The sequence below is a fragment of the Etheostoma spectabile genome, chromosome 5 (genome assembly GCF_008692095.1).
Source record: "Etheostoma spectabile isolate EspeVRDwgs_2016 chromosome 5, UIUC_Espe_1.0, whole genome shotgun sequence".
In the NCBI taxonomy this organism is placed as follows: Eukaryota; Metazoa; Chordata; class Actinopteri; order Perciformes; family Percidae; genus Etheostoma; species Etheostoma spectabile.
In genome coordinates, this window is record NC_045737.1 from 37,613,332 (window position 1) to 37,636,931 (window position 23,600).

The following is a 23,600-nucleotide window of genomic DNA, read 5'->3' on the forward strand; positions in this document are numbered from 1 at the left end:
AAAGTGTGATTGTGTGTTTTTTTGTAGTTTTTTTTGGTTATTTAATCATTAATCCAGCTGGAAGGCTGTTTCTGTGGTTGTAAGGACGGGTTTTGTTCACTTCCTGTGCCCAAACGAGGCAGGAAATAAATACAGAATGTATTTGAACTAATAGTCAGTGAATTCACTTTTCTGTTTTTTTTTTTTTTTTGCTTTTGCCACTGTCATCTGCTGGTGTCAGTCCTTTGTATAGATATGTGTGGGTGTGGGTGTGTCGTGTGTGTGTGTGTGTTGTGGGTGTCAGTCTGTGGTGGCAGTCGGGGTGTGGTCAGTCTGTGGTGTGTGTAAGTCCCCCCCAGTGTGTGTCAGTCTGTGTGTGTGTGTGTTGTGTGTGGCAGTGTGTTCAGTCTGTGTGTGGGTGTGTCAGTAAGTGTGTGCAGGTGTGTGAGGCAGTCTGTGGGGTGTGGGTGTATGTGTGTGGGTGTCAGTCGGTGTGTGTCAGTCTGTGTGTGTGTGTCAGTCAGTGTGGGTCCGTAGGTGTGTGGGTGTGTGGGTGTCAGTCAGTGTGTGTGTGTTGTAGGTGTCAGCAAGTGGGTGTCAGTATGTGTGTGTGTGTGTCAGTCAGTCTGTGTGTGGGTGTGTGTGTGGTGTGCAGTCAGTGTGTGTGTGGCAGTGTGGTGTGTCAGGTGTGTCCACCCCATACCATTAGAATAGCATTTATAGATATATAATACATTACATACAACACACACAACACTGCTACCATGTGGGATGCAGCGTCATAGGGTAAACACACGCCGAGCCCCAGACGGGGATGGACAGGACCCACAAACACTATTTCAAATGTGGGACTTGGTTATAAAATACAAATTTAAAAAGTAAGCAATGTTCATCGTTTCCTCCACGGATAACTTCATGCGTTCTAAACACAATAAAATAAGAAATCTTAACACAGGGGAGAGAACACAGGGATGTCATGAAATGGTTCAATGGCTGGTATTCAGACGAATTAGAAGCTTTTTAAAGCTTTTTTTTGTGCTTTAAACCCTGTGATTGTCTTCCCGTTCAAAATTGAAAATCAACTTTTATTGCTGTTTTTAGCTTTTCTAAGTTTGTCCGTTTGTTTCTACAGTTTTGACACTATGTTTCCATGTTTGTATCTTTTTTTGCCGCCTTGTCAACACTAAGTAACAAACTTATTAGCTTTTAGTTTACGTTATTTCTTGGAATTTATGGTCAATAAACCTCATTTATAGGAAATATACCTTAATGTTTGTGAGTTCGAAAGCAGGAAATTAGGAATTATGGAGAATAAAATTAAAGGAATGGATGTTGATGATATCACAGATGTTATGTCAACTTTTATCACTACTATTTCAAAAACACTTTTTTTTGTTTTTTTTTCCATTGGTTCAATGCTATAAAATAGAATAAGACCCAAATTAATGAAAGTAGCGATTTGTGTTGGCAAAAGGGGGGGGGGGGGGAAAAAAAGAGTTGGAATCAATATGTATTTTGGGAATTAAAAAGAAATGAGATCAGGAAACATGAGGACAACATGAAGACAACTGAAGACAATTTGAGGACAAACATGGGGGACAACATGAGGACACATGAAGACAACATGAAGAAACATGAGGACAAACATGGGGGACAACAGGAAGACATAAATGAGGACAACATGAGGGACAAATGAAGACAACATGAAGAAAACATGAGAGACAACAGAGGACAACATTGTAAGGACAACTGAAGCAACTGAGGACAACAATGGGGACAACATGAAGGACAACATGAGGACATCAATGCGGACAACAGGCAGACAAACATTGAAGACAACATAGAGGACGACATGAGGACAACATGAGGACACCATGAAGACAAATGAGGACAAATGCAGGGACAACATGAAGAACAACATGAGGAAACATGAGGACAAAATGAGAACAACATGAGGACAACAGGAAGACAACATGAGGGCCAACATGAGGCCAACTGAGGACAAACATGGGGACAAAACATGAGGACAACATGGGGACAACATGAGGACAACATGAGGACAACATGAGGGTTAAGATGGAGGATGAAGGAACACTTCTCCTTCAGTTTATCACTTACATCTAACAACAAAATGGAAATTTCAATTAAATTAAGTAAAAAGAAAAACCGGACAAAGTCCACGTAGTTAAACAGACGCACAGGCCCGTTGCCGACTCGTGGAAGAGGAGGCTTATTTTTTCACAAATGGGGATCTTTTGATCCGCCAAAAAAGGGTGTGTTGTTTTTTTTTTAACCTTGTGTTGTAGACCTGCAACTTGGTTTTTGTGGGTTGAAATTTCAACCCTGGGTTGTCTTTTCAACACTTTGCGGCGGTTGCGTCAATTTTTATTCATTTTTGTCAATTTTATTCTATTGTTTTAGTCCATTTATTCCTATTTGCCATTATTCGATTTGCCCAATTTTATTTCTATTTTTTGTCAATTTTATTCTTTTTGTCAATTTTACTCAATTTTTGTTGTCCAATTTTATTCCAATTTTGGTATAAATGGTATTCTATTTGTTTGTAAATGTATCGATTTTTGTCATTTATTTCCTCATTTTTTATAAATTTTTCATATTTTGTTGTACTTTTATTCATCTTTTTTGTAAATGTGATTCCTATTGTTTGTCAATTTTATTTCTAATTGTCAATTTTATTTCTATTTTTGTGTCAATTTTTGTTCATTTTTGAAATTTTATTCATATTTTTGTCAATTTTATTAAATTTTTTTTTTCAAAACTTATTCCTATTTTTTGCAATTTATTCATTTTGTTGTCAATTTTTTCATATTTTTTTGCAATTGATTAAATGTTTTTGTCAGTTTATTAATTTTTTTGTAACTTTTTGAAGGTTCTTTTAATTCCGTTCAATTCAATTTACAATATTTTTCCCGCTTTTCCAATGTTTTTGGGTTTTTGTCACTTTTTCGGATTCTTTGGGTCACTTTGTCAGCGTTGTAGTTTTTTTTCAACAGTTGTCCTTTTCAACGTCTTTTGTATAGATCAGATATCGAAAGTGTTTGTAAACGGCTTAAATTGAGCCCCAAGGACAAACAGGAGGGTATAAAAAACTTTAAGGTATAAAAAACTTAATTTGGGGACCTTCATGTGGATTTGACATGCGGACTATTACTTTTTACTTAGGAAAAATTGTAATTCAAATTTGTTCCCCAAGCCATAAATGCACTTAACACTGGAGAATTGAGGAGAATTTATGCAGTGTACATTTGTATCTTTTTTTTTGTGATCAAATTAAATTTAAATTTTTATAATCTGACAAAAAAAGTCTTACAACACAACCACGGGAATAGGACCGCGTCAAAGGCAACACAAATTCACAGAGAGTGTACATTGTTTGTAACCAATCATGTCTCTTGTTTCAAACTCTTTATTTGTAGTATATGCACCTGTTTGCACGTTTGTGATGTGCAATGAACGGCGCATTCCAATTTTGTGTTATGTACACTAACACATACAGACTCTCTGTTCTTTATCACGTTTCTACACTGCGACATTTTTATACAGTGAGATATGAGTACTTCTCCCACTACGCTGTGTACGCCCACCTGGAGGCTGCAGCGCACCATGTCCAGGTGAGGGACACATGTAACATGAATCCAGGTGAAGGTACAAATGTCAACATGTCCAGGTGAAGGTACCATGTACACATGTCAAGGTGAAGGTACAAATGTCCACTGTCCAGTGCAGTACACATGTCCACATGTCCCGGTCAGGTGGAAGGTACACAGGTACACATGTCCCAGGTAAGGTGAAGGTACACATGTCCACATGGTCAGGTGAAGTAACACATTGTCACAGTCCGGTGAAGGTACACTGTCAACATGTCCAGGGTGAAGTACACATGTACACATGTCAGGTCAGGTGAAGGTTACACATGTAACTGTCCAGGGGAAGGTAAACGCCTGTACACATGTCCAGTCAGGGGAAGGTACACATGTACCAGGTCAAGGGGGAAGGTAAACAGGTACCACATGTCCGGCACGGTGAAGGTACACATGTAACATGTTCCAGGTGAAAGGTACCACATGTAGACATGGTCAGGTGAAGGTCCAATGTACAATTATAGGTCCGCGTGAAGGTACACATGTCCACATGTCCAGGTGAAGGTACACATGTAACATTTTCCAGGTCCAGGTGAAGGTACACATGTCCAACATGTCCAGGTTGAAGCTACCAGTACACCTTGTCAGGTGAAGGTACTCATGTCCACATGTCAGGTGAAGGGCTACACATGTACACATGTCCAGAGTCAGGGGAGGACAAAATGTACACATGTCCAGGTGGAAGGTAACATGTACCATGTACAGGTTCACGTGAAGGGACACATGTACACTGTCCCGTGAAGGACACATGTACACTGTCCAGTCAGGTGAATGGTACACATGTACAAATGGCCAGGGGAAGGTACCCTATGTAGACATGTACAGGTGAAAGGTACAAATGCAATGTCTAGTAAGTTGATGGTACACATGTCCACCTGTTACAGGGAAGGTACACATGTAACCGTCCAGGTCAGGGAAAGGTAAAATGTCACCATGTCCAGGTGGAAGGTACCATGACACAGGTCCAGGTCAGTGAGGTCACATGTACACCGTACAGGTGAAGTAACACTGTACCCAGTCCAGGTCAGGTGAGGTACACATGTACACAGTCCAGGTGAAGGTACAATGTGACAAATGTCTAGGTCAGGTGAAGGTACACATGTCCACATGTTAAGGGAAGGTACCACATGTACACATGTCAAGGTCAGGTGAAGGTACAATGCAGGTGGAAGCTACACCTGTACACATGTCAGGGAAGGTACAAAGGTCCACATGTCCAGGTGGAAGGTACAACCAGTTAACATGTCCAGGCTAAGGGGGTACACATGTACACACTGTCCAGGTGAAAGGTAAAAGGTCACATGTCAGAGTCCGTGAAGGTACACATGATACAACATTCCAGGTGAAGGTACAACATGACACAGGTCCAGGTCAGGTGAAGGTACACATGTACACATGTCCAGGTGAAGGTACACCTGTAGACAGTCCAGGTGAAGGTACACATGAAATGTCTAGCGCGGTTGAGGTAACAGGTCAACATGTCCAGGGAGGTACAATGTACAACATGTCAGGTAAGTGAGGTACACATTGGTACACATGCAGGTGAAGGGTCCACCATGTACACATGTCCAGGTCAGTGTGAAGTCAACATGTACACATGTCCAGGTGAAGTACACATGTACACATGTCCAGGTCAGGTGAAGGTACACAGGGACACATGTCCAGGTGAAGGTACACATGTACCATGCCAGGTCAGGTGAAGGTACAATGTACACATGTCCAGGTGAAGGTACACCATGTGGGACATGTCCAGGTGAAGGTACGACAGGTACACTGTCTATGTCAGTGAAGGACACATGTCCCCGTCAGGTGAGGAAACATGTAACAGTCAGGTGAAGGTACAATGTCCACGGTCCAGGTGAAGGTAAACATGTACACATGTCCAGGTCAGGTGAGGTACACATGTAACACATGTCGAGGTGAAGGAAACATGTACACATGGCCAGGGAAGGTACACATGCCACATGTCCAGGTGAAGGGCCATGTACACATGTCCAGGTGAAGGTACACATGGCCACAGCCAGGTGAAGGTAAACATGTTACACATGCCGGTGAAGCGCCACATGTAACATGTCCAGGTCGGATTGAGGTACACATGTCCACATGTCAAGGTGAAGGAACCGTCCAGGTGAAGTTACACATGTCAGGTGAAGGTATTACATGTTACAAATGGAAGGTGAATGGTACACAATGTACACATGGTCCAGGGAAGGTTAAGGTAACATGTGCCCAGGTGAAGGGATAACTGTACACCATGGCCAGGTGAAGGTACACATGTACCACATGTCCAGGTGAATGGTACCCATGTAACAGTCCCGCTGAAGTAACCAAATGTACAGGTCCAGGTGAGGTAAATGTACACATGTCCAGGGTAAGATTGGTAAGGTTGGCTCATGTACACATGTCAAGGGAAGGTACACATGTCAGGGAAAGGATGACATTACGACATGTCCAAGGTGAAGGTAAATGTACAGGTGAAGGACACAGGTAGACGTCCAGGTGAGGTATACATGTAACCTGTCCAGTGAAGGTAACCCAGTAACATGTCCAGGGAAGGTACAATGTACACATGTCCAGGTGAAGGTATACTGAAAAGAAACATGTCATGTCACCAAGGTGAAGGTACAATGTCCAGGTGAAGGTATAAGGGACACATGTACAGGTGAGGTACACATGTTACACATGTCCAGGTGAAGGTATACATGTACACATGTCCAGGTGAAGGTATACATGTACACTGCCAGGTGAAGCTACACATGTCGCGTCAGGTGAAGGTATACATGTAACAGGTCCAGGTCCGGTGAGGTAACAGGTCCAGGAGAAGGTACCCATGTACACCTGTCCAGGTAAGGTGAAGGTACAACAGGGACCCATGTCAGGTCAGGTGAACGCTAACATGTAGCATGCCAGGGAAGGTCTACATTAACCTGTCCAGGTCGGTGAAGGTACACATGTCCACGGAGAGGTACACAGTACACATGTCCAGGTCCGGTGAAGGACACAGGTACACATGTCCAGGTAGGGGCAGGTCCACATGTACACTATGTCAGGTCGGTGAATGTTAAACATGTCCAGGTTGAAGGTACACATGTAAACATGTCCAGGTGAGGTATACAGGTACACTGTCCAGGTGAAGTACACTGACCAGGTGAAGGTAACACATGTACACATGGCCACATGTCAGGTAAGGTAAACATGGACATTGTAAGAGCGGTTTAGTAATATTTAGTCGGTAATTCTAGGTCAAACTGTACTCCAGACTGGCTGAAAGACGGTCAAAATCATCAAAAAGATTTTGTAGATTTTTGTATTCAAAACGCCATCAAACCCTCACAAACTGTAACTGTACATATAGTTGTGTTCAAAATAATAGCAGTCCAACATCACTAACCTCCTAAATCATATTTGTAGGTTGTTTTGATTTGGAATTGAATGAGCAGTGTTCCCAGTGCATTGATATTAGGGAATTTCTAAGGATTTTGAGCATTATTTACTTTTTTTAAACACACTGCTGTTATTCTGAAGACGACTGTACGTCCTCGTCTGGAGTTATGGGAGGAATGCCGCGTGTGCAGCAGGAATGTCGCTGCTGACAGGACGGAGGACAACCTGAGACCTGAGTCTCCGAGTGATGTGGGTGGAGAGACAGGGTGCAGCAGGACGATGGTGGCACACCCAGACACTGTCTACACGGCCCAGAGAGAGAGAGAGAGAGAGAGAGAGAGAGAGAGAGAGAGAGAGACAGAACAAGAGATAGACAGAGTTGAGAGAGAGACATAGAGATAGACAGAGAGAGAGAGAGAGAGAGAGACATGTCATGTTGATGCTGATAGCATCAGTTCTGTTCCTGTTGTTATTATTGTTGATGTAAATGTGATCAATGTTCTCCTGTGTATGAGCTTTGGCAATACGTATTTCCTAGGTCATGCTAATAAAGATTCTTTGAATTGAATTGAAGTGAGAGAGAGAGAGACGACAGACAGAACCAGGCGACACAGGAGAAACACAGAGAGACACAGCCACGAGACCACACAGAGAGACACAGAGAGACACAGAGAGAGACCAGAGAGACAGGCCAGACACACAGAGACCCAGAGAGACAGACAGACCCGAGAGAACAGCAGACACACAGAGACACAGAGAGCACAGAAGGACACAGAGAGACACAGAGAGACCAGAGAGACAGACAGCACCACAGAGCCACAGAGAACACACAAAGAGAGAACAGCAGAGAGACACAGAGAGACAGAAAGAACACAGAGACACAGAGAGGGACAGAAGGGACACAGCAGAGGTACACAGAGAAGGACAGACAGACACACAGAAACACAGAGAGACCACAAAGAGAGCACAGAGAGGAGAGAGAGAGACACAGAGAGACCCAGAGAGACAACAGAGAGAGAGAGAGAGAGAGAGGAGAGAGAGGACACAGAGAGAGAGAGGGAGAGAGAAAGAGAGAGACAGAGAGAGAAAAGAGAGAGAGAGAGAGAGTAAAAAAGTGATCAAAAGTGTCCAAAAAGTGACCAATGTAACAACAATCTTTGCTTTCAAATGGGGAAAAAACCACGGCAAAATTTGGGGTTGGGACCCTGCGGGTTGCTGGTTTAGTCCCGGGCCTGACAGGTGCTATTGACCAAAGGCCCGCACCCCCCAACCTCTCAGGGCGCCCCCCCCACTCGCAGCTCGACTTAGGGCCTGGACAGACCTGAGATGTGGGTGTATTTCAGGGCCTGTGTGTGGGGAAACAAAACAGAGTGTAATTGTAATTTCCCAAACAATAAAACAGTTGAAATGATAAATTATAAAAATAATTAGGCCAAAACACAAAACAAGTGTGATTACTTTATCACGAATAGTCTTAGATCAGTTCTAAGAGCCTTCTCACCTGTATCGTGGAAGATCACTGTGGGAGTAGGTGGACCGGCGTGTTTAAGCGTGGACTAACTACACAATAAATAACCGAAGTAGACAAAACATGTCATTTACAAGGTGTGACAAATATATATGTGTCGAAATCTAAAAAAATCAGATTTCTTCGCGTTAGTGTATAATTCGAACGTGGAAAATGGTATATAGAGAAATTGTTGTCGGTTATTATTGGCTTGCTCAAAAACCTGGAGGGCACCGAGATGATTATAAAGGTCCCTCAAAAAATTAAAATAAAAAAAAATTTCAGGAATGGTCTAATCTTTGCTTAGGATTTTAAAAAGACTCAGAAACATATTGGCCTTGAAAAATGGTGAAATCATGATGAGTGAATGAAATGAGTGAATGGAATAATGAGACCACTTATCGCAGTCAGACTTTCTGTGGTCCTTTAGGACTTTAACCCTTTCAGAGACGCTGATATGCACGGTACTTCAGAGTTTTTATTGAATCTGTTGCCAAAACCAATCAGGGAATTCATTATTCAGTTTCCTGCAGGCCAAGCCCAAAGAGAGAGAGAGAGTAAGACACTAGATGAGTAGAGAGAGAGAGATGAGAGAAGGGCGAGTTAACACCCACAGGAGGGACAAACCAGTTGGGTGTGGGGGTGTGTACCTGAGGTCCTGACAGTTTGTCCCGCATCAAACCCACAACACACACACACTGCGGGGAGCCTCGCTGCCTGCACACACACCCACGTCTCCGTCGCCCTCTACTCAACTCGTTGAGCTTGTCCTCTGAAAAAAAAGCCAGGCCTGTCCAGTTTTCCATCTGTCGGCAGGGGGTCCACCGACAAGGCGGGGACACGCAGGCGGACGGAGTCCTTCGAGCCGCTGAGGCAGGAGTGTCTCCAGAAGGGGGTCCTGTTTGGGGGACCCGGACTTCCCCGCAGGCCGACTCTCGATCTTCGTCAGCAGGCTGTCCCTTGGACGTACAAATGGAGAGAACCCAAGGTCGGAGGGACACACAGAAGACACAGGCTTAGATCTGGACTAAAGGGGTCTGTGCAAGGGATGGCGACACACAGACAAAACATCTTGGATTGGAATTAAAGGGGGCTAGGGGTTAGCATGGAGAAACACAGCAGAACACTTCTGGGATCTGGAGTAACGGGGTCTATGGGTTAGCATGGAGACCACACAGACAGAACATTCTTGGATCGGACTGAAATGGGGTTTATGGGTAGTATGGCAGAAACACAGACAGACCACCAGGTCTATATCTGGACTTAAAGGGGATATGCAAGGTATGGAGGACACACAAAAGGACAGTCTTGGATTGGGACTTAAAGGGTCTATGCAAGGTCCTGGAGACCCAGACAGACACACGTCTTAGATGGGAATTACGGGGGTCTAGGGGTTAGGATGGAGCACACAGCCAGACACACGTCTTAGCTGGATATTAAAGGGGGGCTATGCAGGTATGGAGAACAGACAGACAACCGTCTTAGAGTCTGACTAAAGGGGTCTATGGGTTAGTATGGCGACACCACAGACAGACAACACGTCTTGGGATTGGACTTCAAGGGGTCTATGTCTGGTCAGAAATTAGCCAGAAAAAGTGTCAAATGTCTTGGGACCTGGTTACGAGCTGGAGCAAGCTTTGTGTCTTCCATTCGTTTTGAAATGTTGAATGAATGAAATGTTGACAGGGTGATTTGATGGGTCAACACCGCTTTAATTTTAATAGTCTAGCGGTTTTGGGGACACAACTGGTCACATTTACATGTTATAGGCGCTAAAAAGTCTTATAAATGGGACAAAACTCAGGATCAACCGGATTAAATTAATGGACTGAATGAGTGTTAGAAATACAGGAATTACAGAGAATCTTAATTATGATGTGATGGTACTGATACATAAAGTGCAAGCTAATTTAGCCCTGTGTTGGTCTCTGGGTAAAAAAACAAACAAAAAAATTGGACATTTTTGTCCCTTTTTCCGGACTTTTTGAAACCTTATACCCACTAGTTTGACCTACGTTTTGTAATTTCCGGGTCAAAACCGTCATTTAATACAGAATTCTACCAAATATTTGAGGAAACAAAGCCCGAAAGTATGAATTATTTTGACTAATAGTGAAGATAAGAGGAATGAAAGGGATCAATTGTAAGGGAATCTAATCCATCATTGTGGTAATTTGGTAAAAAGAACGAATATTATATATACCATCCCCGATTTGAGATACTAACATTATTAACGGGGTTACATGTGACCCGAGGAACCGGAGGGTTAAGTACTGGTTTTAAATAACAAAGAAAGAAATTAAGTGTATCCAGTATACGCGTAGCTGCAGAACCAGTTTGGAGGAGGAATAATGTAAATAGAGCCAGGTAGGGGCAGTTGCTCGTCGCGATGCATTACGCGCTCGAGGTTGTGGCAAATGAAACACGCTGCAGCCGGACGGGCGTTGATTGGTTGGGAATGCGCCAATCAGCTGGGAGGACATGTGTGGAGCTTTCCTTGATTTGACCGAGTGTGTTCGCTACAAGGAAAACATTTCTGTCTGGGCGTTTACGAGAGTAAATGTTCCGTGATGTGTGTTGTGTGTGTGTTTTTGATTTGTGTTGTGTGTTGTGTTGCTGTGTGTCTGTGTCTGTGTGTGTGGTGTGTGTGTGTGTGGGTCTGTGTGTGTGGGTGGTGTGTGCTTGTGTGTGTGTCTGTGGGGGGTGAGTGTGTTGTGTGTGTGTGTGTCGTGTTGTGGGTGTGTGTGTGTAAAGAGAGAGTGTGTGTGTGTGTGAGAGTGTGCGGTGGTGTCTGGGTGGGGGTGAGAGTGTGTGTGTGTGTGTGGTGTGTGTGTGTGTAAGAGAGAGAGTGGTGTGTGTGTGTGGCGTGTGTGGGTGTACGGTGTGTCGGGGTGTGTCTGTATGTGTATGTGGCGTGGTGTGTGTGTTGTGAGGAGTGTGTGTGTGTGTCTGTGTGTGTTGTTGTGGTGTCTGTGTGTGTGTGTCTGGTGTGTGTGTGTGAGGTGTGTGTGTGTGTGTGTGGACATGATGGCTGATTACGATTTCTGGTTGTGGAACACACCTACCGAAAGGTGGAAACGGGTCACCTTCAACTGTATTTCTTCCTTTTTTTTAAAATGATAACCCCCAATCTAGAGAGGTATCGTATTAAGCTGTATATCAGTGACAATGTACATGCGACCTGTGCACAGTAACGTAAGTTCAGTAGTCGTTTAGTTTGGCCGCACTGCCATCGGACCCAGGGCACCGGCGCGCATCTGACAGTGCATCACGCCGGCGGACCTACCCGGTCCCCCCCCCCGTCGTCCCATACACCAGTCACCTCTTATGAGGGATTTAAATCCTTTGCAAACATGTTAATCGGAATTAAAAACACAAAGGTCATGCAGATTCAACGATTTTGTTGAAAAAAAACAAATAAACTCAGAGAAAACAAAACATTTAAGAAAAAAAAAAACACGTTCCAGAAAAATCAACAACACTAGAAAACAAAACAGCTGAGCAGAAAACAAAAACAAAAATTTCAGAAAAAAACACACCAGAAAACAATGCATAATTAAAAAAACATTTCAGGAAAGCAAAACACATCCGGAAAACAGAACAACCTATCAGAAAACAAAAATTTAAGAAAACAAAAAAATTAAGAAAGAAAAACAAAAACACCCATTTTCAGAAAACTAAAACAAAATTATCAGAAAAAAATAAACAAACATTTCAGAAAACAAAACACAGAAAACCAAAGAAACATACAAAAATTCTGAAAGCCAAACATATCAGAAAACAAAAACAACATTCATAAAAACAACAAACATATCAGAAAACCAATAACATTGCAGAAACAAAACAAAGCATTTCAGAAAACAAAAACAAACATATCAGAAAATAAAACATTTCAGACACCAAACAAATATTCAGAAAACTAAAAACAAGCAGAAAAACAAAAACATCATATCAGAAAACCAAACATTTCAGGAAAACAAACAACATAGCGAAAACACACATGTCAGGAAAACAAAAAAAAACACCACCAGAAATAAACAACATATCTGCAAAAAAAAACATTTAGAAACCAAAACAACATTTCAGATAAAATATACAACATCTAAGAAAACAAAACATTCAAGAAAACAAAACAACTTATCAGAAAACAAAACAAAATTTCAGAAAACAAAACACCAGAAAACAAAGCAACATTAAACAAAAATTTCTGAAAGCAAAACATATCAGAAAACAAAACAACATTTCATAAAACAAAACAACATATCAGAAAACAAAACATTTCAGAAAACAAAACAACATTTCAGAAAACAAAACAACATATCAGAAAACTAAACAACATTTCAGAAAACAAAACAACATATCAGAAAACTAAACAACATATCAGAAAACAAAACATCATATCAGAAAACAAAACATTTCAGAAAACAAAACAACATATCAGAAAACAAAACATTTCAGAAAACAAAACAACACACCAGAAATAAAAAAACATATCTGAAAAAAAAACATTTAGGAAACCAAACAACATCCAGAAAATAATACCAAAATCTAAGGAAAAACAAAACATCCGAAACAAACCAAAGTATAGAAACACAAACAAAATTTCAGAAAAAATAAACCTGGGGCTTGTGCCGAAGTAGAATAAGATATTCAAGGATAACGGAAAAAGCGCAGCTTGACTTAGTGTGGACTGTCATCGCCGGCTAAATCGGTGCACGTTGCCGAGCAGGAGAACAGGTGGAGCTAGGTCAAGCAGGTTGGTAGTAGTGGGAATAGTGCACGTTCACGGCTTTCTCAAATAGACCCAAGTTTCGATCCACAGATTTATGATTGCGAGAAGAGATGAGGAAGACGCATGCGCCAAATGTTTCAACCCAATGCGCAGCAGCTTCAAATGGGGACCGTAAGAGGAGGGGAATGAATATGGAAAAACAGGGAAAATACGGATCTTATCAACCGGAGGGAAAAAACGCCACATAGCCCCGGACCGATCTGAATGTGTGGTGGTTTAACAAATCTACTTGCCTCAAACCGTGAGCAGAGGGAGCGGAACTAATGTTCCTCGGAATGGACCTAACTGGACTTTAGGCTTAACTTTACAACCTTACTCACAACGTGAGAACATGTTTACAACCATGCCCAAATTGTCTATAAGCTATATCTAATTCTCTGTACAATTACGGTTCATACAGAAAAATCCCAGAAGGGGAAAAATAGAAAAAAAGTAAATGATTCAATACACGCTGTGAGAGTATATGTAAACAAATATTCATGTTTTTTATTCTGCTGACAAAGGGACCGCACCAAAATAAAAAAGGTTAGAAGCATGTGGTGTTCCCCAGTGTGCTGATGATAACTCCACTCATAGTGCTGTATAGAGACCACGTTATTATCCCGGTGATGTGCGACTCTTAGGAAGGTTCTGAACCTAATGTAAGCTATAATAGAAAACATGGGCCCCTTAGTAAGGAGTACAAAAACTACCCTCACTTAGAGAAAGGACAGCAAACAAGAAAATGAATAATGAAAAAAAAAAAAAAATGTATTGGGTCGATGGACCAGGCTGCCATTCTTATTATCTGGGAATATCCATACCATACTATCGGCCCACTTATATCCGGAGACGTACTGTATAAACTGAAAGCGAGACACGGTATCGCTGCGTGCTAATCTATACTTTACAGAGAGAGTGGTAGCGCTGACGCGACTCGGAAGTGCTGGCAGCAATAAGGACCACGGGGACCGGCCACCGGGCAGGAGCCACCGGGGCAGCGGGCACCGGCACGGGCGGCGGACGCACGACAGCAGCCTTCGGACACAGTACCGTCCCACGGGAAAAGTCCCACTCCGCATAGGGTGCCAGGCTGTGCAACCATTCCTAACATCTAAAAGCTCTGAGAGGTTTAAATCAAAATCGCGGGCCGAAAAACAAAAGAGGACAAGGGGCGGGCCACTGCGGGTTAATAAAAATGAAGCAGAAAACATGCAGAATGACAACGCAATAACGTTAAAACGTTTATTTCGGATCAGACGGAGCTGATTTGACAACCATGAAACTCCAGGTTAATCTTAGCCTGGTGTTAGCTGCTCTGGTGACAGGCTAGCCGCAAGATAAATCTCCATGGTGACTTGGCTGGGAGTGATTCAATATGGTGTCGTGCAAACCGAGGCCAAACGCTAAAATTCATCCAGGATGATTGGAAATATCCCGGCTTAATCTATCCTGGTGTCGGCAAAGGCCCCAGCACCACGCACACAGTAAACCCAAACATTTCAGAAAGCAAACCCCTCAGAATAACAGGAAACAAACAGATCAGAAAATCAAAACATTTAAGAAAACAAAACAAAACAATGAGAAACAAAAAATCAGAAAACAAACAGCATACCGAAAAACAACGCAACAGTAAACAAAAAATTTCTGCAAGCAAAAACATTTCAGAACCAAAACCCATCTCAGAAAACAAAACATTTAAGAAAAAACCAAACCAAATCAGAAAACAAAAAATTTATAAAAGAAAACAAAATGTCCATAAAACAGAACAACATTCAGAAAACAAAACAACCCTATCGAAAAAAAACATGCATATCAGAAAACAAAACAACATTTCAGAAAACACAAAAAACTTTCAGAAACCAAAACACCATTCAGAAAACAAAACAACATATCAGAGACAAAACTATTCAGAAACAAACATCATACCAGAAACAAAAAAAAAAATCAAAACACATATCTGAAAAAAAAACATTTAAGAAACAAAACAACATTCCAGAAAATAATACACTAGAGAAAACAAAACAGCTAAAGTAAAAAACAACAGGGCATTGGGTGCGACTCTTCTTTGGATTACTGGACTTTCACCAAAGGTCTTTTTATGTATGTTGTTTTGTTTGTACATGTGTTTAGCTGAAAGGTTTCTCTGCTTGGTATGTTTTCAGAAACTGTTGCGGTGAGTTGCGGTTTGTGGTTTGTCCTCAGGGGCCTCCGTAGCTAAGCCATAATTTACCCAACAGACAGAATTAAATTTACATTTGTTACAAGCACCCTTTACACATTCAAAAAAAGTAGACATTTGGTGGCATTTGTTGTGTGAAGCATATAGTCCCTCCATTTACCCATGATGCATCTGTTCGTCACACAGGGGATGCTTGGTTCTGGCAGCCATCGGCATCCTTGACCCTAAAAAAAGGACAGCCTCGGCGAGTCATCCCCGGGAACAGGAGTTTCGACACAGATACGCCGGCATCTTCCATTTAAGGGACCACGCCCGTCCGGGGATCGTTGAGCACTCCACCGTACATGAATATATGATATAATGTAGATTTATGTTAATACTTATATACTGTAGGATATATCTATATTATAAACACTGTATCCATCTACAACGGGGCATGATGGCTTGATTGATGAGGACCGGTGTCTCGGCCTATCAGAGTTAATGAGCAAGAATGACACTTCAATTAAATTAGAAGGACAATTATTCACATTTTGTGTCTTTGCACAGTCAAAGTGAATGATTGGGGTAATTATGGGGTCTACAACCAACCACCCCCCCACCCCCAGTCAAAACGGGCCAGCAGTGCAACCCAGTGCGACCCCCCTAAAACACTATTATATTTCCTTTCCTAATAAAGAGAATTTGCACATTTCGGGATGCAGAAAAGGCACAAATGGTTTTCGAATGTCACTAGAAGGCAGGAATATGAAGTGTGATTGTCATTTTGCTCATTATCATTTTGTTTGTATACATCTATATGTACATATGTATATATATATATATATATATATATATATATATATATATATATATATATACACAAAAGGCCCAAAGAGGAACGCTGGCTTGATTGATTGACAGGTGTCTTGGCCTATCAGAGTTGAATACAAGGTTTCAGCTCACAAATGAGCCAAGAATTTGAAAAATGTCACTTTTTGTGCCTTTTCACAATCAAAGTGAATTGAATGGGGCTAGTTATGGGGGGTGTTATTATAAGTAGTGGACATACAAAGTGTTTCCGTGACGCCTTCTCTGTCGCGCCCCCCCCCCAGTTCTGGCATCACAACCAGTGGCTGGACGTGGTGGTGGACGACCGGCTGCCAACGGTGAGAAACCAGCTCATCATGCTGCACTCCGCCACCAACAACGAGTTCTGGAGCGCTCTGCTGGAGAAAGCCTACGCCAAGTAAGACTACTTCATTCTTTGACCTCCTCCTTCATCTCCACAGCGCTGTGGAGTAAGGTCTGGCTACACCACAGATGCATTCTGGGACAGGATGTGTGTGTTTTGCATTTCTTTAAACCAATCACAATCGCCCTGGGCGGCGCTATGGTCCGGACGCAGCTACGGTGGCTCTGCTAAATAACAATAATAATTATAATAGCTAAAAACGCAGCATTGAATATTAACACTCCTGTTGTCCTCGGGTCAAATTTGACCCGTTCACAAAAACTTGACTATGACAAAAAGACGTTGAAAAAAGTGACCTGCCGCCCCTGCGACCCCATACCGGATAGGTGGATGAAGATGGATGGATGGATCCAGACCATCTCCCGCGTAGGCTAACATTCGACAGGTCAATCAAGGTGCCCTGTTTTTCATGAGTGTTTTCACTGAGGATCGGCCATGTAGTGTGCAAACTGGAAAAGATTTTCCAAGCGCTCTTTGTGTAGAACCTACATCATACCGCTACATACTGCTCAATTGTGGTCGAATCCATCCATCTTCATCCACCTACCCGGTATCGGGTCGCGGGGGCAACAGCTTCAGTAGGGGACCCCAAACTTCCCTTCCCCCGAGCCACATCAACCAGCTCCGACTGGGGGATCCCGAGGCGTTCCCAGGCCAGGTTGGAGATATAATCCCTCCACCTAGTCCTGGGTCTTCCCCGAGGCCTCCTCCCAGCTGGACGTGCCTCCACCTAGTCCTGGGTCTTCCCCGAGGCCTCCTCCCAGCTGGACGTCCCTCCACCTAGTCGGGTCTTCCCCGAGGCCTCCTCCAGCTGGACGTCCTCCACCTAGTCCTGGGTCTCCCCGAGGCCTCCTCCAGCTGACGTCCCTCACCTAGTCTGGGTCTTCCCCGAGGCCTCCTCCCCGTGGACGTCCCTCACTAGTCCGGTCTTCCCCGAGGCCTCCTCCCAGATGGACGTGCCTGGACCACCTCCCTAGGGACCCCCCCAGGAGGCATCTTTACAGTGCCTGAACCACTCACTGGCTCCTTTCGACGTGAAGGAGCCGCGGCTCTACTCCGAGCTCCTCTCGGAGGACTGAGCTTCTCACCCGGTCTCTAAGGGAGACGCCAGCCCCCCCCCCCCCCCCCCTCCTGAGGAAATGAGGGCTTAGACAACTGATGTTAAGTTTTATGTGTCATCTGGACAAGTCGGAGAACCTATAGTTATATATACACTTCTAGTTTAAGACCCCATTGGTGCAGTAGCCTGCATATCCTATAGGCGAATATGGAATTATTTTGTATGTTTGCATCTCCTTTTTATACTTTTTATACTGTTTGATGTGTTATATGGATCTGTGTCTGCAATACAGCTTTATTATTTATCGTCAAGGGAACAAAAGCCATGCTCAGTACATTTCATAACATTACAGTTGGATTTTAGTCATGCTAGCTCTTATATAGTATATTATTTTGGGGCCCATGACTGACAGAAGGCCCAGAAGAATAGGTAAAAACTAATATAAACTGATTAAACTAACCCAATTTGATTTTTTGTCCTGGCGATGCCTCTGCTTACATATCTCAACCTTTAAATCTCTGAGTTTGGCCTCCCCCTCCATGTCTTTGGTTGAATCCCTGGTAACCCCACGGTGATGCGTTTGTCCCAGACTGCACGGCAGCTACGAGTCCCTGAAGGGGGGCAGCACCATGGAGGCCATGGAGGACTTCACCGGCGGCGTCGGGGAGATCTACGAAACCAAGAGAGCGCCGGACAACCTGTACACCATCATGAAGACGGCGCTGAACCGGGGCTCCATGATGGGGTGCTCCATCGATGTAAACACGCTTTTTAGTTTTTATTTTTGTAAAAAAACAAACAAATATATTTATATACTAGTTATATATATTTTTTATACATGCTGTATACATAGATATTTTTTTCCTGTCCATATATCAGATATAGTATATAATATACTATATATTCATAATATATTTTTTTGTACTAAAATATGTATGTATGTCTATATGTCTATATGTATATTATAGATGTAGTATAGGTGTATATAATTATATAGTATATATATGTATATATAATATATTCATATATATATTCTTTTATTTTTTATTTTATTGTAACAAATATGTCTGTATGTATATGTCTATATGATATATTAGATGTATGTCTCTGTAATATTATTATATATATTTTTATTTTCTTTTAATTGTTTTATTTTTGTAATAAAATATGTATGTATGTTATATGTCTATATGTTATATATAGATGTTGTATATGTTTATATATATTTATATATGTATATATATATATATATATATATATATATGCATCTATGTTTTATTTTTTTTTTTATTTTTGTAATAAAATATGTATGTATGTATATGTCTATATGTATATATATAGATGTATGTATATGTGTATATATGTTTATATATGTATATTGCATATATATATTTTAATTGTTTTATTTTTGTAAAAAGTAAATACATGTATATTTATTCTACTGGGTCTGTTGGTTTTCTCCAGATCAGCAGCTCGGCGGAGTCGGAGGCCAAGACCACGACCGGCCTGGTGAAGGGACACGCGTACTCCATCACAGGCCTGGAGGAGGTTAGACCGGCGGGGGGGGCGCGTGTCAGACTAGGGCTGCACGATATGACCTAAAATCAAAATCCCGATTAATTGCACATGTTTACCTCTCGATAACGATGATTTATCATGTTGTTCTTAATCATCTCTTTTTGAAGCCAAAATGTTTCCAGACGACAGACACTGCATTTTTTGGGGGGGGGGGTTTGCCACAAGTTGCTCAGTTGACTGGGATTCTGTGTTTGAGTTATCCTCCGTTATGCCCCTAATGCGGCTGACAGGTGCAGGTGTGTTGTTAAAGAGACAGTACGCTTCTGAAAAGGAATAAATTATCGTTATGGGGAAAATACATCGTTAACAACTTCAGAATTTCGATGACGATAAATTATCAATCGTCCAGCCCTATTCTAGACTGTCTATGTATCTCTGACTGGAACCAGTGTCAGGTTATTTTATTATTGATCACTTTATTATCCCTAAAGGGGAAACTTGATCTGCATCCAGGGGTGAAACATGTAAAAATTAAAGAAAACGTACAAAACGCATCCGCACTGCAGATCTGGGTTATTGCAGTTAACTATAACCACGATAAGCATTAAATAAATACACTGTAAATCTCCAGTTATTTCCTTTAGATTTCACAGTAACACTGCTGTATGTGATTTTACAGTAGAATGCTGTAAAGTTACATTACAACCTTGTTGCCATGAGAACATCACATCAGTCTAAGTATTACAGTTGAAATCACTGTAGTCTAAGTATTGCAGTTGAAATCAAGGTGTGAACTTTCCGAGTGCCGCACACTACCACAGTGGTGACGTACCCGCCACCACACAGGCCGCAGACGGGGAAAAAAGGACATTCCCGCGGGAGGACCGCCGCGGCGTGCAGGAGCGTCCCGCCACCTGAGGGCCGGGTCGTGCCCCGGCCCCTCCCAGAAGCTGGTCGGGCCTGGACACCCCTCCCAAGGGACAACCCCAGGGAGGGGCCTCTTTACCAGGTGGCCTGGAACCACCCAATCGGCTGGTCCTGGCGACGTGAAAGGAGCACGCTCTACTGCCGAGCTCCACCGGAGGATGAGCTTCGCACCCGGGCTCGGAATGGAGTGACGCCAGCGGCCCCCCCCCCCCCCCCCTCCGGAGGAAATGAGGGTCGAGACAACATGTTAAGGGTTTAGGTGTCATCTGGACAGGCGGAGAACCATTATATATTCACAACACTCTATAGAGACCCCTTTGGGCAGTAGCCTGCAATTCTCATACCGCGATTATTGGAATTAGTTTGTGGGTATGGGTTGGCATCTCCTTTGGTACTTGTTAGACGTTGGTGTGTTATACATGGATCTGTGTCTGCAATACAGCTTTAATTATTTGATCGTCCAGGAACAAAGCCTCAGTACATTTCATAACCTTACAGTGGATTTTCGTTCAGCTAGCTCTTATATAGTATCTGATTTGGGGCCATTCTGACCAAGGCCCCGAAGAATAGGTAAAAAAACTATATAAACGATGATAACCCAATTTTATTTTTGTCCGTGGCGACCAGTCTGCTTACCATACTCACCCTTTTAAATCTCTCGCGTTGGCCTCCCCCCCATGTCTGTGGGTTGAATCCCTGGGTAACCCCACGTGATGCGTTTGTCCAGACTGCACGGCAGCTACGAGTCCCTGAAGGGGGCAGCACCATGGGGCCCATGGGGACTCCACCGCGGGCGTCGGGGAGATTCTACGAACCAAGAGAGCCCCGGACAACCGGTACACCCATCATGAAGAGCGGCGCTGAACCGGGATGCTCCATGATCGGGTGTCCAGCCGTTGTAAAACACTCTGCTTTTAGTTTTCTATTTTTTCTTTTGTAAAAAAAAACCAACAATATATTTATATACTAGATTATATATATTTTTTATGATGCTGTGATACATAGATCTTCGGCATATGATGATATATCCTCCAATATGATATATTATATACATATATATATATTAGATATAAATATATGATCAAATGATATATAGTCTTTTTATTTTTTGTAGTTTGTAACAAATATGTATGTAGTATATGTCTATGGATTGATATGATATATGTGTATATATATGTTACTTATGTATATATCTGTATTAGTAATATTAGTATGCATATATATATTCTTTTTATTTTTTATTTTTTGAACAAAAATATGTTGCTCCATTGGTCTTGTCTCCATACGATACTATATATGTATGTATATTATATATAATTTATAATGTTATAAACATCTATATTGTAATTGTTTGTCAACATTCTCCTTGAACCACTAACATATTGTATGATGTATACGTTCTCATCAGGGGAGAATAATAAAAGATGTGGTTGGCTCTGTAAATATATAAAGTCTGACTATATGGTATAATACATACACTCGTTTACATTGTTTATCTGTTGTTCACATGTTATAGAGGGATGGTATGTCATAAAGCGGCAAACACGGTATAGAGAGAATGCAGTAGTGAGACTGTGGTATTATATCGTAGTAGAGCTAGAAAGAGGGAGAGATATATGATCGGTTTTAATTGTTTATTTTTTGTAAAAAAGGAATACATGGATATTTATTCTACGGTGTCCTGTGTTTCCTTCCAAGCAGCACTCGGGCGGATTCGGAGTCCAAGACCACGACCGCCTGGTGGGAGGGACCGCGTACTCCCTCACGCCGCCTGGGAGGAGTTAGGACCGCGGGTGGGGGGGGTGGGGGGGGGGGGGGGGGGGGGGGGGGGGGGGGTTGCGTGTCTGTTCTCTCTGTGATGTATTTTGCCATGGGCTCTGTCGACTAGGGCTGCACTATATGCCTAAAAATCAAAATCCCCCGATTAATTGCACTGGTGTACCTCTCATAACGATGCGTTATCACGTTGTTCTTAACATAACTCGTTTTGAGCAAATGTTTCCAGAACGACAGACACGTGCATTGGTTGGACGCGTGTTTGCTCCACACAGGTTCTCAGATGTAACCTGGCATTCTGTGTGTGGTTATCTTCCTCCTCATGTTGCAGCTCCCTAATTGGCCACCGAGTAAAGAATTTGTGGTCTGCACGTACACCTCGGTGACCGTGCGGATGCATGGTTTCATTTAAAGGAGGGAAACACGGACCACACCCAGCTGGAAGAGGAAGGAAGTAGGACATTATCGTTATTTGGGTAAAGACATGCGGTTGACAACTTTTTCATGTAAGGTCGATGACGTTATACTTCATAGTCAAGGGTTCCTGTCCCGTTTTTCGCTGTCAGACGGGGGCATTGTGGACGTCGTACGGGAACCTAGTGGTCGTCGTTGGAATGGGTATGAGGGACCCTTTGTGATATGTTATCCCTAAATGTGGTGGGAGAACGGTGATCGCGCCAGGGGGGTCTTACTGGGGACAAAAAGGAATAGAATATACCGACTAAACGTCTGCCCACGGGGCTTGAGCGGGTAGGGCAGTGAACGATACCCACTATAGGCATGAAACTAAAGCCACCACGGTAAATCTCCAGTGTGGCCCGTTAGAGTTCCACAGGTACCCTGCGGTAGTGGATGTCCAGTAGCCTCAGCGCATTAGAGGTAAATCTAACAACCAGGGGTGGTGCCAGGAAACATCACATCATTCAAAGCGAGAGACAGTTGAAAGCACTGGAGGCGAGGCGTGCAGTTGTCTCAGCAGGAGAAAGCACTGTATTACTAACGTACATTGCAGGGTGAAATCCTGTAGTCCTTAAGTATTTGCTAGTTGAAAATCACAGCGTAGTCTAAGTCTTGCAGTTGATAACAGTACAGTCTATGTCTCATCCAGTTTAAGCAACATAAACTGTCTCTCATAAGTATTACAGTTCTGAAATGACTCGACCGTGTAGTCTAAGGTGAGCAGTGACAGCACAGTAGTCAGTAGGCTATTACTCGCGTTGAAATCACAGTAGTCGTAGGTATCCAGTTGAAATCACATGAGTCTAAGTATTACAAGTTGAAATCACAGTATTCTAAGTATTCACAGTCAATCAGCACCAGTAATTCTCTCCTAACAATCCGTCCAGAATCACAAGTAGTCTAAGGAAACCAGGTGAAAGCACCGGGTCTAGGAGTAACAGGATGAATACACCCTATCTAATTAGGAACCGTTGAAATCACAGGGGGCTAAGTATGACCGAGTGAAATCACAGGTATTCCTAACGTAAATTACAGCTTGAACTCACATGGGCGGTATCAAAAGATACTGCTAAAGAAAAACTCACAAGCAGTAGCCACTAATGTACTGTAAAATAGTAGGCGACAGTACCTACGTATTTGT

The 23,600-nt window shown here is 42.6% G+C and overlaps 1 protein-coding gene across 1 annotated transcript in view; it reads left to right on the forward strand.

Moving 5' to 3' along the window:
- Positions 1–23,600, forward strand: part of capn9 (calpain 9) — a 55,500-nt gene that overhangs the window by 2,932 nt on the left and 28,968 nt on the right. The window contains 5 exon segments of the mRNA XM_032516528.1: positions 15,672–15,740; positions 15,743–15,785; positions 16,576–16,713; positions 18,369–18,537; positions 19,244–19,327. Of these exon segments, the coding sequence (XP_032372419.1) occupies positions 15,672–15,740; positions 15,743–15,785; positions 16,576–16,713; positions 18,369–18,537; positions 19,244–19,327 (503 nt within the window).